The 14,051-nt window shown below is 52.3% G+C and overlaps 2 protein-coding genes and 1 non-coding gene across 3 annotated transcripts; 1 reads left to right on the top strand and 2 right to left on the bottom strand.

Annotated features, from left to right (window-relative positions):
- The first annotated feature begins 1,940 nt into the window (after positions 1-1,940).
- On the top strand, positions 1,941-6,341 carry LOC123053730 (ribosome-recycling factor). The gene is made up of 8 exons (XM_044477264.1): positions 1,941-2,281; positions 2,490-2,633; positions 2,725-2,840; positions 4,755-4,846; positions 5,198-5,219; positions 5,293-5,361; positions 5,877-5,945; positions 6,021-6,341. Exons 1-8 carry the CDS (start codon positions 2,092-2,094, stop codon positions 6,099-6,101), a joined length of 783 nt encoding a protein of 260 aa, XP_044333199.1. The 5' UTR covers positions 1,941-2,091; the 3' UTR covers positions 6,102-6,341.
- A 298-nt stretch (positions 6,342-6,639) lies between these two features.
- Positions 6,640-13,805, bottom strand: LOC123053729 (ankyrin-3). Its single transcript, XM_044477263.1, has 4 exons — positions 13,373-13,805; positions 9,298-9,573; positions 8,587-8,724; positions 6,640-8,507 (listed from the first exon to the last, which is right to left on the bottom strand). Exons 1-4 carry the CDS (start codon positions 13,709-13,711, stop codon positions 6,945-6,947), a joined length of 2,316 nt encoding a protein of 771 aa, XP_044333198.1. The 5' UTR covers positions 13,712-13,805; the 3' UTR covers positions 6,640-6,944.
- Positions 8,902-9,023, bottom strand: LOC123056357 (U6atac minor spliceosomal RNA). Its single transcript, XR_006426744.1, has one exon. It is a non-coding gene; the product is annotated as a U6atac minor spliceosomal RNA (small nuclear RNA).
- Positions 13,806-14,051: the final 246 nt, after the last annotated feature.

The following is a 14,051-nucleotide window of genomic DNA, read 5'->3' as shown; positions in this document are numbered from 1 at the left end:
TTCGGGGTCACGGCGAGGAAATTGACGTCCACGGAGTCTTCGAAGGTCGACGGTAGTGGTACACACGCTGTCGGGGTACTTGTCCGTCCGGTCTTGGTGTAGATGTACATGGAAAATGTAGTGGTACTATGCATCGGTCATCGGGGAACTTGCCGAAATCCACATAGCTGGTGTGCTTGTTCGGGCGTCGGTCTTGCCGATGGGGTACTTGGCGAATCCACGTAGTCGTACACGGGTCAAAGTGGTACTTGGCAAATTCCACGGGGCGATGCTTGACGGTCCGGGTACGGGTCTTGGCGTCTCATCCTTGCTGATCCAAAACAACGCGAGACAAAAGGCCTCTGGTGGCAGCAGCAAGGCTGGGCGGTGCGCGAGCAGCGACAAGAAGTGGGCACGGGGCTCATGGTGACAACGACGACGAACAGGGGCGCGGCGCCGTGGCGGGGAGGCGGCGTGTCTCCGGCGGTTGAGACCGAATGGAGGAAGGAGGCAGAGGTTGCGGCAGCCGGAGGTGCGCGGCGTGACTCCTCTAGTCCATGGCAGGAGGCCATGGCGGGCAAGCGGTGATGTGCAGAAGGGTAGCGAAGGACTTGGCGTCGGGGACGAGACGGAGGGAGGCCGGGCATCCACGAGCTCGGGCAGGAGAAGGAGGGTCGGGGAGGTCTTGGGGTGGCGCTGCGGCGGCGACTGATGGCGGCGAAGTTCTGCGATGGCGTGCGGGGTCGCCGGAGGGCGCGGCCTGCTGGACGCGTCCTGGAGGCAGGTGGTTGGGAACGAGGTCGAGCGCGGGAGGCCTGGGGCTGCTGCTGCGGCCAGCTCGAGGAGAGGGCAGAGGAGCTCGAGATCAAGGCTCCTGCTCGATCTGAAGCTGGGCACGACGATGGATCGAAAGGAGGAGGTGGGTGGCTGCAGGGGCAGCGGTGGTCGTCAAGGGAGAGAGGCGATGGGATCGAGCGCGTCCTCCTGGCACTGGCTGTGTGTGGCGGCGGCGGACAGAGGGAACGAAGGAGAGAAGAGGGGATCGGGATCGAGCGCGGGGAGTGCGGGCTAGGGTTAAGGGATTGAGGGGTGCTGCTGGGCCTTGGGCCAATTGGACTGCGGGGAAGCAGGCCGGCCTGGCTGCTGGGCTCTCTTCTCTCTCTCACTCTAAAAAAACAGAGATAAGAAAGAAAAGAAAGGGAGGTTAGGGGAGGAAGTTGGACACGCGGATAATTTTCCTGAACTCACCAAAATGTGCACGGTCCAAGAAAATAGAAAAGGCCATGATTGAAAGATTTAAATTCGAACTCATTTGATTTAAATTCAAATGATTTGAATAGGAAGTGAGGGTTGGGACGGTCCAAAAATGTTCGGATTTTTGGTGGAGCTCCGGAATATGATGAAAAAATATATGGCGAGGTTGGAGACCAAGAATTAAGATAACAAAGGCATTGGAATATTGCAAGTGTGTTATGGTAAGCTCCAATTAATGGAATATTTTAATATAGCTCCCTAATAATATTGGGAGGATATATGTTATAAAGAGAAATCACCATGTGCATTTCCCTCTATTTAAATGGATCGAAGATCCATGCAATTTACTTAGTTGAGTTTTTTTTAAATTAAAGACATGATGGCATGATGACATGATGCAATGAAAAAAATAAAAGAGCAAGCACAAAAGAAACACACGGCGATCACGAAAATAAGGAAGTCTTCTGAAGCGTCGGTCTCGGGGCTCCCTCCCGCGCGAGAGGAAAGAGGAGTGCGGGTTGGGGGGAGATTTTCCTCCCAACCCTTATTTCTACAGGTTGGGAAATAGTTTGAAGGTTGGACCTTTAATTTTTTACGGGTTTGAGGGTTTAGAGGTTCTAGTCTATGGCTTTTTTTGATGAAACTGTAAAAAAGTAGTTAATTTTAGGGGTTTGAGGATTTGAGGTCTCGACTAGACTTGCTCTAAGAGGGCAGTGGTCGAAGCCTGTGTTTCTCCCCAGCAGTAAAACCCATCGGAAGTACAAAAACCCTTCTCGCCTCCGCCTCCGCCGCCGCCGCTTGCCGGCGGAGCCCGTAGAACCCCGAGATCTCTATAGACCCCTTCTTGTCAGAACCCTCATGGCGCTCCTCCTGCGGCGAGGCGCCGCAGTCGCCGCCCGCACCCTGCGCGCCGCCGCCGCCTCCTCAGCTTCCACCTCCATCCACCGCTTACCGACCGCCGGATCCCTTGCGGCCGCAAGAAACCTGCCCACCACGCAGTTTTTCCTCCTTGAGATCCGGAGGGGCTTCGCGAAAGGGAAGAAATCGAGTAAGTTGCCGCACCCGCCCTCCTCGACTCGCCTTGCCCCTTAGATGCTGTTTGGTAGAAGGCCACTATATTTTGTTTGTTCCTTGTTAGGTCTTCTCTATTCGATTCCGTAATTCTTAAATCAGTGCACTGCAATTACCTTGTGGGATGGATCATTATAGGGATGTAATCAGAGACTTGATATTCTTGCTTCTTGGTCATTGCCTAGAGAATGATAGTCGAAGTGATACCGTTGAAGCTGCTCCTGATATCGGGCCGACTGTCAAATCGGCCGCGACTGCACAAATGGACACTGCCGTCGTTGCGCTGTCGCGAGAGCTGAGTAAACTTCGGACAGGGAGAGCTTCTCCTGGTATAATTATGATTTGCATCTTCATTGTGTCATTGTTTCTGCTGGCCAATGCTGATTCTCGCACAGATGATGTAACCGATGTATTCTGCAGGCATGCTTGACCACATCATGGTGGAAACTGGGGATGTTAAAGTTGGATTGAGTCGTATTGCTGTTGTTTCTGTCCTAGATTCGCATACCCTATCAGTGATGCCCTATGATCCTAATGTAAGAGCCTTTCTTCATTATATACTCCCTCCGTCCGAAAAAGCTTGTCCCAAGCTTATCCCTCAAATAAATGTATCTAGCACTAACTTGGTGCTAGATACATCCATTTGAGGGACAAGTTTTTTCGGATGGAGGGAGTAGATGGTAAATCTCACAAATTAATACATTTTGATACCACTTCGGTGCATCACGTGTAGGAGCCCACAATGCCATAATTTCATGTAAATGGGTATGCTTTCCTGTTCGGGGAAAAATGTGTATTGGTCCTAACCTTAATGAGTTATTTATAGCATACTGTCAACCAAGGTACTAAACAGCGGATAGTAGGGTTGTAATGGATTTAATCATTGCAGTAGATAGCAGATGATATATACAAGGTACTAAAAGCACTAGCAACTTTGTATAATCATGTTATTTACTTATATTATCAGCTAGGATAAGTATATTTTTCGTCCTCGAACTCTTGCGTAAGTTTAGAAATCGTCCCTCAACTCCAAAACCACTAAAACTCAGTCCCTCAACTAATTAAACCGGATACTTTTTGTCCCTGGTAACGCTTAAGGTGGTTTTAGTCTGACATAGACCTTGTTCAGCTATATTCAGTTCAGACTATGCTCAGCTATATTCGGTCCAGACTATGTCCAACTAAATTCAGTACAACGCTCTGAAATGTCTAGACTATGTTCAGTTATATTCAGATTTTGTTAAGCTGTGTTCACTACAATTTATTCAATTCAAACTATGGTACACACTTTCTTTGTTCAGACCTTGTCGGACTGTCCAGTTTTGGGACAAAATATATTACCAATGAAATGCTGAACATATGTTGGAGTTGCCCAGGATGAAGAAAGAAACTCACGCGCACACACATGGTCAAGCTCTATGCAGAGCACTCCTGCCACAGCCACTTCCAATGCGTACCATTACTGTCAACACATAGTCAGATTGCTCAATTGCTGGACATTCAATTGCCATGCAATGTGGCAACAAACAGAATTTTCCATGACAAATTAGCATAGTCAGATTACATACCACTTCAAGTTCTCACCGACTTGTCTACAAATTAGTACTCAATTGCCTACATATACGTCATGAAAGCATACACAACTGCTGTGATGAAACAAATCAATACAACAAACTGCATCACATTCCTCTTCTTCTCCACTTGTAAGTCAACAGTCTTCTCCAGCAGCAGCTCATCCTTCTGCATCAACAACTCGTACAACGGCGGCTTGAACTTGCCGAGGATGCCGTCTGCTTGAACTGGCTCCACAATTCGCCATACACCCCTGCCCAAGTCGCCGTTGCCGTCACTTGGTCTCATGGGTCAAGAGCACAACCTGCCGTGCCCAGGTATGCAGCAGACAGCCACCGCCCCGCCTAGGTCACCACCGGGCCAGACTGCCGCTGCCTAAATCGCCGCAGCCGCCCGCTCTGTTTTGTGAGTGAGAAAGGGGATCGAGAAAATGAGAGAGAGAGAGAGCCGGCAGGGTGCCCGCTAGTAGTCAAAACCAGGCTACATGGCTCATTTTAGTCAAAACCAGGGTCCACGCCATACTAAAACCACCTTAAGCGTTACCAGGGATGAAAAGTATCCGGTTTAATTAGTTGAGGGACTGAGTTTTGGTGGTTTTGGAGTTGAGGCACGATTTCTGGACTTTCGCTAGAGTTCAGGGATGAAAAATATACTTATCCCTATTAGTTATTAGCATGACAAGATAGTCACTGCAACCCGTGGGATAAAAATAGACATGTGCTCTAGTGATGTAGCGGTCTGGCAAGCGATATACTATGAATGCTACGTCGAAGAAATGGTGCCCGCTAATGCTACTGCAGGCCCTACAAATGTTATTTAGCACAGTGATTTTAACTTCTTAAACTTCCTGTGACTGATTCTAACCAATTGTTGTACAGACAATGAAGTCTATTGAGAATGCAATCGCTTCATCTCCATTGGGCATCAATCCAACACCTGACGGCAGTAGGATTATTGCAGCTGTACCTCCGTAAGTGTAAATTGTAATGTTACTGTTATTGTTTATCATAGGTCTGTGCTTACCTGTAAGTGATTTAAGAGTTACTCCCTCCATTCACAAATATAAGATGTTCTAACTATTTTGTGAATCGGATGTATATAGACACGTTTTAGTGTATTTGTTTGATCATTTCAGTCAGTATGTAGTCCATATTGAAATATCCAGACATCTTATATTTGTGAACGGAGGGAGTACTTTCTAGGTCCACTACTGTCCACAAACTTGCGATAACTTGCACTCATATTTATCATCTTTTTTACTACATGCACTTTCTGGTCTTAAATTTGTTTGCGCCTTCTAATTTAATTTGTCCCTGTGCAGATTGACGAAAGAGACTATGCAGGTAAGATTAACTAAGCTTAAATCTCACTTTTATTCTTGAAACTACTAATGAATTTTCTGGTGCTTGAATATAGGCAATGTGTAAGGTTGTTACTAAATCTGCTGAGGATTTCAAGCAAAGTATTAGAAGAGCACGCCAAAAGGTAATTTTACATTACTTTCGTTTCTTCAATTTATGATGATCGATGTTTTGAAGGCTTAGTTGGATATTTGTAGTGTCACTGTATGGTTCATTCAGGCAATTGTCACCGGGTATATGTTTTCTTTTGGGACTTGCATATAGGAGAGAGCTATGAATCTTATGATGTAGCATTTCTCATATGATATCTGTTGAAAGAGGGTGCGCTTACTCCACTTGTCCTCTGGCCTATTATTAGAGTTAGAATTAGAAAACCATGCGACAGTATTATGACCTCATGAAGGTAACGGTGCTGAAGACTACTAAATTGATCTATATAATTGTATTCTTACTCTACAGTTTTCCTTGTGTATAATGTTCACTGTCATGCTGTAGTATTTTCTGAATATACGGCTTGTCCTAGCATTTGATCCTCACGACTACTCATGTTTCTCTGAAATATTAGGATTCAATTTTGATTCTCTTACGCCCTTTCGTATTATTACATTATATACATATGCATTTCCCTTGTGTTTCCAGGCACTTGATACAATAAAGAAATCTTCATCTAGCATGCCAAAGGATGATATAAAGCGACTCGAGAAAGAAGTGAGTACTGAACAATGTTCTCAAAGGGAATATGTTGTGTGGTAGTAAATATCTTACACATTATGTTTCCTCCAGGTCGAAGAATTGACCAAGAAGTTCATCAAGTCGGCAGATGATATGTGCAAGGCCAAGGAGAAGGAAATCTCTGGAAGCTGAACCTGTCCATCTAGCTGATGTTCTTTCCCTCGTTTACCTTCCACAACTTCGATACCAGTGATGTTGAGCCACTGAGGTGCTGCAGCCATATCACGATTAAAGTTTTTTCTTGTGGCATTGTTAGCAATTCAAAACAATGTGATAGCCAGGACAAGCTGGCAGGTGCTGGTGATGGAACTTCGATTATGCTGTAGGTAGTCACGAATTGATACTTTGAGAATGAAAGCTGGTTTACTGTGAGTCTGACCAGTATGGCTTCTCCTGTTCAGCTGTTCTACTATGTCCATTATGGCTAAGTTCTTTCCTAGCCATCTGTCGGAGTCTATCTGTTGGCTGTGATAACACATAATCTTGATCAATAGGTCACTTTTGGTATGTTTTCGTGGACTAAAATGCTAGTTGTGGTTGGGAAGAGGTCAATGTTGACTGTGACTACCTGCATAATCTCGATCAATAGATCCCTTTGCTAAGAAACGGCATTCGGTATTTTTTGTTTGTGCAAAAACTGGGGAAGAGAAGAATCAAGAATAGAGCCATAGGCGTGATGAAAGGGCGAACTTCTCGAAGATAGTGAGAGTTTCAGAGTGAAAGCCAACTACAAGCATAGCCAAAGCAACTTGGCCAAAAACATACACCAAAGCTGTACAAACTACAGGCCCTGAACCAAAAACATCATGGCAACCCGGCAAAGCCTTCGAGCAGAAGACCAGCACACCCGACTCCACGCATCAACTCGCTGCTCTATGTCCCCTACTCTTTACAGGCACGTCAGGCACGTCAGGCACGCTTGCTGCAAACTACCAAAGCCAAGCCTACACGGAGCGAAGAAGGCCATGCCACTATCTAGTTCCCCCGCTTGCCGAACACCGCCCTGGTGAGCGCCCTGATGCCCCGCACCCACAGCTCCGCCGCCTCCTCCCCGCCCTGGCACACGAAGTGCACCTCCTTCCCCGTCGCCGTCACCACGCGGAACAGCCCCGGCGCGTACGCGTCGTCCCCCCGGCGGCCCTTCCTCTGCCGGCGCCGCTGGAACGCCGAGCTGCCCCCGACCTCGGCCTCCACGCACATCACGTTGCGCCGGCTCGACCCGCCCCACCGGAGCACGCCGGCCGCGGCGACCATCCGCAGCGACTTGCCGTGCGGCCTACCGCGCCCGCCCTTGGTGTGCTTCACGACGTGCGCGCCTGCCAGGACCAGCTGCCGGCCCAGCTCGTCCATGATCACGTCCTCGGCCTTGTTGAACGCCGCGGTGGCCAGCGCCGACCGCGCGAGTGAGAGCGCCGTCTCGCCCCGCAGGGTCTGGATGTCGCACCGTGCGCCGTGGGAGATCAGGAGCTCGCACACCGCCGCGTGGCCTTCCCTCGCGGCCAGCATGAGCGGGGTGTAGCCGTCGCCGTCCGGGATGTTGACGTCGTAGCCCGTGCTCGCCAGGTGATGCACGGCCGCGCTGTCGCCGCGCCGGGACGCGCAGTGCAGGGCGTAGAAGCCGCCGGCCGGCATGCCCTTCTCCAGCGCGAAGTCGAGCATGACCTGCTCGAAGAGGTCCCTCTTCTTGCTCTGCTGCGCGAGCCCAATAGCCGTCTCGCCACGCTTGTTGCACAGCCTCACGTTGGCGCCGGCGAAGACGAGGACGCGGAAGGCGTCAACATTGCCCTCCTTGGCGGCGGCCATTATGGGCGAGCACCCGTCCGCGTCCTGCTCGTCCACGTCCACGCCGGGCTGGGCGAGCAGCACCTCCAGCGCGGCGGCATCGCCGCAGCGCGCCGTGAACATCATGGGCGAGAACACGTGGCGATCGCTGGACAGAGGGATGGTCCCGGACCGAATCGCACCAAGAACGGCGCGTTCGAAGCCCGCCTTCCAGCCGCCCGAAGAGGCGACGGATGCCGCCGACTCGCCTGCCAAGTTCAACAGCGCAACGTCCGCCCCGGCGGACACGAGAACCCTGACGCAGTCCTCTTGCTTGTGGCGTGCGGCCAGGATGACGGCGACATCGCCAGCCTCCGCCCTCGCGTTGACGTCGCAGCCCTTGTCCATGAGCGTCTGCAGGATCTCCGGCTGGCCGAGTCGCGCGGCCAAGTGAACAGGCCTGAACCTGCCGCTCCGGGAGGTCCTCACGGCAGCTTCGCATTCGGCGCCAGAAGCCAGCAGCGTCTCGACGGCGCCGACGCTCCCGCAGAGGATGGCTTGGTGGAGCAGCGTCCGTCCGACGTGCGTGGCGCCCGACGAGTACCCGTTCTGCAGGAGCATGCGGAGGATGGAGCCGGTGGACTCGTAGTACTCCACCGCGCACCAGGCCGCATCGTAGGGCTCCGCGAGCCCCGCGCCGACGCGCAGCTCTTCCCCGGTGGCCGCGTCCCAGGACCACGCTCCAAGCCTCACCTTGGTGTCCCTCTTCACACCAGCCTGGAGAAGAGGAAAAAATGGTGTCAAAAATCAAATGCGTCGATCGCGAAAATAGATCTACTTGGGTAATGGCGCACACCTGAAGTAGCTGACGAACCACGGCGACTTGCCGGCTCACGATCGCGGCGAAGAGCGGTGTGCAGTCGACATTGAGATGCAGTGATGGCTTGAGAGAACGCAGAAGCACCCGGGAGGTCGCGTTTGGATCAGCCCCACACTGCAACGAGAGAATCAGATGATATTAGATGCTGCGTAGGAGATAAAATTGTACCAGTAGTTAGTAAAAGAATCATGCGTACACAATTTTGGAAAATATTCTGAAGTCCAACAACTTATTTAAATTGTTGATTCGCAAAAAAAACTTGTTTAAATTGTTTCCTAAAATAAGAATGGCAAAAAAATTGGGTAAGATCCGCCGAAGCGGGTAGCCTTAACCGCTGTGTGCAGAGGAAAGTCCGAAGACCGTTCCCGTCCCTGTCAGGGGAGATGCCAACCGTCTCTCCTTTTTACGAACACAGCGGTGTGTTCTACCCTTCGCCTTATAAACCGGTCACAGTTTCTCTAAAGCAGCGAGGTGGGACTAAAGACTACGACGCTCCATGCCGCGGCTCGTCGCGCGGCACCCACGCATCCTAGACAACACTAGAACCCATGAGAAGTAGGCTCGCCAGCAGTTGAAGCTCAAGCCCAGTGCTAAACCGTTTTGCCATACGCCCATGTAATCCTTGGGCCCATGTAGTCGAAGCTGCAGCTAAAAAGCCCAGTAGAGAGAAATGTAACATGGGCATACCTTGACGAGCGTGTCGACCACGTCGACGAAGCCGCGAGTGGCGGCAGACACGAGCGCGTGCACGGCGACGCGCGGGCGGACGAGGTCGGAGCGCATGAAGATGGCCGCCAGGGCAGCCTGCCCCTGCAGCGCCGCCTCCACGATGGCCTCCTCGCAGGCCGGCTGCGACGCACCTGCGCGCACCAGCAGTTCCGCTACCTCCGCGCGCCCCTCCCGCGCCGCCGCCGTCGCCGGGTATCCACGGAACACCTTCCCGTTCACGTCCGCCCCCTTTGCCTGCACGCCACACATGAACGAACCATCAGAAACTTGCAAAGTAATTAGAACGTAAACCTGCAACAACTACTAATAATCACGGAATAATTAAGTTCATGGATCGAGCTATGTAAATAATTTCGTCAAAGCTATGTAAATAATTCCTGAAACAAAATGTGCATAAGGCCTACTTCTAATTTCGCTTTCACTGCACGGAAGGTAAAGATAAAGATGGTCCAACAACGTACTACTACTACCAGAAGAGGGGCAAGGGCAATGACCATCGGGACTCGGAGCCATAGCTGGCCGAGTAGCAAATGTCGCTGTTGCTAGTACTATGTCCGGTCAGGTCGGTGATGTGGTGACCAATATGTGGACTGCTGGCCGGCGAGCCTGTGCTGTGCAGGTACTGTTGCATTGGCACTATGCCAGGATTCATTTATGCAGGAGAGAACAGAAGGGGCCTCCTACTGGAAGAGGGAATCTGGTCAAAATTCTGCAGGTGATGGCATCGCTATCCGTCAAATCTTTATGTTTCTGGCCTCATTACCTCTGTGTCAGCTCAACATCGCTGCATATAGCAGTAGTAGCTTTCAAGATGGCCACACCTACCGAGAAAATATCCAGGCTTGCGCATTTGCTCTGGTCAAGTGCTGCTCAGTTACAGACAAACGGTGCTTCTCATCGTGTTCTTCATTTTCTACTACCCGAACATAATGAATGCACGAACAACGGTTCCCTTCAGCAATAAAAGATGCTGTGAGTCTGTGACCATCGATGTTAAGCATCAAAAGTCACATCAGATGTCCAGTTTAACCTCAAGGAAACCTACACTATATTCCAGCATTGCACATCGCACAATAAATACATTGCACTGGTGCACTGAGCCGAGGTGATGTTCCTAACAGTGCATGGTCTCCCCATGTCACCATGAATGGCGCACAGGCACAGTGGAGGCCACCACCGGATACACATACACGAGGAGAGGCAGGCGCGGCAGGACAAGGAAGGACGTGCCCGCGGCTGTGCATGGGCGCCAAGTGCGCGTAGCTGGCTAGCCATGAGTGATGAGGGAGGGAGATGCAGCCGGGGGTACAGCTGGCCGGTGGCAGAGGGGGCAGACCATGGCTACGAGACAAGGAGCACGACAGGGTACGTGGGTGAGCTCTCCGTACCGATACCTCCTCCTCCTCTCCTCCGTGCCGGCCAGGGGAGCCATGCAGAGGCCGAGCGATTGCGATGCGATCGGGCATGTGATTGTGATGCATTGCACTGGGACGGTTTCTGTCACACACATGCGTGTTGCGTTGGTATCTTTAATGGCGAGGCCCTTGGCGCTGCCGCGGAGAAGGATCGCCTACTTCCGGAGTCCTTGGCCTACTTGCCGGCTTGGGGCTCAGCCTCTCAAGGGGCTAGGTTTCATGGCGTGATCAAATACAGCTGGGGCGGTTTGGACGTATTGGATCAGCGGCCTGCCTGCCTGAGCAGATGGCAGATGCGAATCATGTGGTTCCGCTGAGCGAGCCGATGCTACCTCATCCTCTCCGATCGTGGATGAAATGAAACCGGCTACTGTTGTTGCCATTGCAGGCATAAGCCATGCCAGCCCGGATGAGCTCGATCGACTGTGCTGGCAACAGGTCTTGGGATCGGCTTCACGCTTACAAAACACACGAGGTTCAGCCCTAAATTGTCCGATCCGGAAGACCCAGCAGACCGAGATGGTGCAGCACGCCATGCTAGCCGGCCAAACGAAGAGCTCCAAACGCACGAGATGCTGCAGCAAAGCATGCGCTCTGGGACGAGGGCCACACGCCGGCCATGGGACTCCTGTCCCTGGCGATGGCATTTATTGGCCTTGGCAGAGATCAGGGGAGAGTGCCGGTACACATGCGCCGTGCGCTTTGCCTGCAAGTACATGGCATGGCCGGCCGGGGTGCGTGCTCGTGCTCGTGCTCGGGCCCGTTCATCGCAACCTGCTCCCCTGCCAGTCCCATTCAATGGCAATGGCATGGCGCATCGGGCCGCCCCATGACACCGGCGGATCACCCGGCCGGACACTGCAGGCCACGTAGATGGATCATGGATCTCACCTCGCCTCCACCTCCGGCTGCGAGGCACACTCGTAGAGTAGAGTAGAACGATGTTGCATGATTACGCGTGAGGGGCACGTGAGGCCGTGATCAGTGATTAGGCCCAGGTGGCAACCAAAGGCCAAGGCAGAGTAGCATGGGATCCAACAAATCTGAGGATTACTAGAGTGTGCACTACACTAGGCAGAGCCACGGACGTAGGATGGACTCTGCTGGGACTCTGGGGGTCACGTGATACCAAACCCGACCGCGCTCACGAGGGGGGAATATATTGGTTTCTACCAAAGCGTTGAGGTTGAGCTCTTCTCTTGCCTGTCTCTAGTAGTACACAACTTGATTAGCAGCACTACTGGAACACCATCAAACACTGGGCACCGGTGCTTTCTACTACCTGCTTCATTATATTATCGGCAGCAGTAAACAAAGCATGGATGGGTCAGGGTTAAAGTCAAACCCATCTACCCCTGTCCCCCAAATCGTCTCTAAAATACTCCATTGCATCTCTCCTACGCAGCAGCATATGCAGAGTTGTCACAAAGCCTGCCTTCTAGAGCAACCTTGAGGAGCACAATGGAGAGTACCAAGACGCCATATTTTTCTTTGCGAGGAGACGCCACCCTTTTACTACTACAAAAAATTACAGTAGGAAATATTTTTTTTGTAGCGCAATGTGCTGTACCAGTAACATGCCAAACTGTATGTATGTATGCATGTACCGTATGTTTAGACCTCGATCGATGCACATATACGGTAATATCTAGGACATGCTCCTACTAGACGGCTTGTCCAGGAAGCTTCCCTGCGTGAGCTCCATGGCCGGCTCCATGCCCCCATCCGTTTCACAATTTCTATCATGGCAAGACAACAAAATGTGTCCGTACACGCATTAAAGAGGAACTGCAAAACGCAAAGCAGCATGGTCCCCATCGCAGCCATGCGGGCTGGGGCTAGTACTACTCCTTGGTAGCCCCTCTTCCAGAAACTAATTGCAGAGAAATGGGTGTGAGTTCCTCAAGTGAAGACTGGCGAGGGAACACATGATTGGGTCCGGAAAATATCTCGTAATGACTGCGCTTTATGTCTAATATAACTCCATTTTGGAGGGTAGGATGTGATTAGGAGGGGCCGAGCCAAGCCAAGCGCGTAATTGAGAGGGAGGGCCGGCATGCATGTCTAATCCCAAAATGGGATTTGTCCTGGCGCGTGCATTTATACAGTACACTGAACTATGATGAGCACAAAGCTTTTCATTTGGAATGGAATGGAAGTAGACGGCCAACCTTCTATCTATCGGGTACTGCATATGAGATGCAGACAGTGTGTTGTACTTGTAGTAGTTCCGTGAGTTGCCAGCGCCCGCTGAGACCGTTCAAAAAATGTCTTTGAAAATCTTCACCGGCTCGGTAAAGGTAAAGCGATTCTATATGCTGTGGGAGGAATGGAGCTAGCTAGGCTAAGGCCGGCCTACGCCCCTATGGCACTTCAAATTTTGAGCAGCACACGCTCTCCATGTTTCCTTTCCTAGACTATTTGTAAGGAAAAAAAATAATGTGTGTTCGTGCTTGATGGTACTACGAATTCTCGATGAAACGCTGGCCATAATAAGCCAAATCGGAGCTCGCATTCCTGGCTAAACGCATCAAACCGACCGCAAAGCAGCACGCGAAACGGCAGCAGAGCAAGCCCCAAAACGACGAGAGCAGAGGAAGGGGGAGGAAAGCACTCACGAGCAGCGCGCGGACGAGCGCGACGTCCCCGTTGCCGGCGGCGAGGAAGAGCGGGGAGACGTCGGCGCGGATCTCCTCGCGCGACGCGCGCAGCTCGGCGGCGGCGCCCTCCCGCAGCGCCGCCTCCGCCACCCGCCGCGCGTCGAGCCACACCACGCCGGCGTAGTTCACGTCCGCCCGCCCGGACGCGAGCAGCTCGCCCGCCTCCCTCGAGTCGCCGCGCGCCACCGCCTCCACGAGCCGCTGGGAGGCCGCCGCCGCGGCGTCGGCCTGCTCCTCCGCCACCGGCCACACCTGCCGGCCGCCGGCGATCGCCGCCGGGCGCAGCAGCACCGCCATTCTAGAAAGCTTGTTCCTGTTGACGGACGGCGTATCGAGCGTCCACTCTGCTTCGATCTCTCCGTGTCTGTCTCTCTGGGCAGGGGGGGCGACTTGAAAGGGGAGGGCGCGACGGGGGCTCGCCGAGGCGTCATATATAGTGGGCTCTTGACACGGGCGGTGATGAGGGGTAAAGTAACTGCGCGGTGCATTGGGTGTGGGGTCCACGTGTAAGTGTGATGCGCGATTGATCCGAGTGGGGTGGGGTGGAGCGTGAGCCCTGCTGAGTTGTGAGCGGCCACAGCCCTATGGATATCACACGATCCTCGCGCGGCTTGGCTCCGGCTCCGACTCAGGGCCA

Source organism: Triticum aestivum, chromosome 2D (assembly GCF_018294505.1).
Source record: "Triticum aestivum cultivar Chinese Spring chromosome 2D, IWGSC CS RefSeq v2.1, whole genome shotgun sequence".
Lineage (NCBI taxonomy): Eukaryota > Viridiplantae > Streptophyta > Magnoliopsida > Poales > Poaceae > Triticum > Triticum aestivum.
The sequence above is the reverse complement of the archived record's forward strand: the minus strand, read 5'-3'. Positions and strand labels throughout refer to the sequence as shown.